General features: G+C 38.7%; 1 protein-coding gene across 1 annotated transcript in view; it reads right to left on the reverse strand.

Annotated features, from left to right (window-relative positions):
* Positions 1–905, reverse strand: part of LOC118403778 (nuclear receptor-binding factor 2-like) — a 4821-nt gene extending 3916 nt beyond the window's left edge. The window contains exons 1-2 of the mRNA XM_035802578.1: positions 749–905; positions 531–571 (exon numbers count right to left, since the gene is read on the reverse strand). Of these exons, the coding sequence (XP_035658471.1) occupies positions 531–571; positions 749–851 (144 nt within the window). The 5' untranslated portion in view covers positions 852–905. The remainder of the gene's footprint in view (positions 1–530; positions 572–748) is intronic.
* Positions 906–1293: the final 388 nt, after the last annotated feature.

Here is a 1293-nt window from a genome sequence, read left to right on the forward strand (position 1 = left end):
TGTAAAGTTAGTGGAAATTGTGATAAGTATATTTAGATTAATGCATTTAGGCAGGACATCCATTGTTTTAGTCCTAAGTGCCAGCCTCTCCTGTAGAATGTACGAGGCAATTTAGTCCTTGGACTATAATCTTGTACACAACATTGTGTGTTTAGATAAATAAACCAGTTCTCTCTCTCTCTCTAAACAGCAGGCCTATATTGTATTGTATGACCGTTCCCTTTTTTAACCTCCTTGTTGAAACTGAAGGCTATTATATGACTGTTTCATTTTTATTTCATTTTGCTGCATATCTAAATGTCAGCATCCTAACAGAGGTATATCAAACAAATTCCAAATTTATAGCATGTATCATTTCATTACAATATTGTCCTTGTGTCAGAAATCAATGAAGTGCGACGTGTGCAAAAGACAGATGTTGTATAATAAATATGATTGCACTATCTTTTCTTGTGAAAATGAAGGAAGCCCGATGTATGAAAAAGCACAAATCATCCTGATCTCTAAACTTTCCCAGAGACAGTGCACACCTGTGGTACAGAGGTCATCTTCATTGCTCTCAGCAGGTGATCTGTAAAGTACAACACAAAAACCTTTCATTAATCTTTAAGTAAAAGATGGAGAAGTACTAGCAAAGTACATTCAAGACAGTTGAGACAATGGACACATAGTCAAAACTTCTCAAAACAATTCCTTAAAGAATATTTATTTATCTGACAATTTTAAAGACAAGGTCAGGTGAGTTTACCTGCGGCCTTCTCATGACAGACTATTGCATCATGGTACTTGGCAGCAGTCAGCAGCCGGTCGGCATGGCGACCCTGCTGGTGAGCCTGGGGGGAGGGGGGCATGTCGGCATGTCAGGGAAGGTCAACTAGCCTTAAACAACCTATAATAGTAAAGAATCAATCAACCAATGTAATCCACATAGAGCTGTTATGATATACAATTTTATACATGTATATGTACCTTAAAGTTGATCCTTAAACAGTGGGCAACATCGTTTTGCTGTGGCTATCTTACATTCAAACCTCCACGAAAGTTTCATGACTTTAATCGTACCATTAACCAATAGCGGGCTACATCAATCAACATTGGGTGGCATCACTGACATGATCATTCTTTAATGTGCGATCCAGAACTGATCGTGGGTTACATTGTATTAACAAGTTACAAGTGGGTGACGTTCATCCAACAGTGGGTGTGATTTCATAAACAGGGATTTCCAAGAGTGGGTGGCATCTACCTACTAGTACCTGAGGGTGGCATCATCTTACAGCAGTTACTTGTACT

The sequence above is a fragment of the Branchiostoma floridae genome, chromosome 16, assembly GCF_000003815.2.
Source record: "Branchiostoma floridae strain S238N-H82 chromosome 16, Bfl_VNyyK, whole genome shotgun sequence".
In the NCBI taxonomy this organism is placed as follows: Eukaryota; Metazoa; Chordata; class Leptocardii; order Amphioxiformes; family Branchiostomatidae; genus Branchiostoma; species Branchiostoma floridae.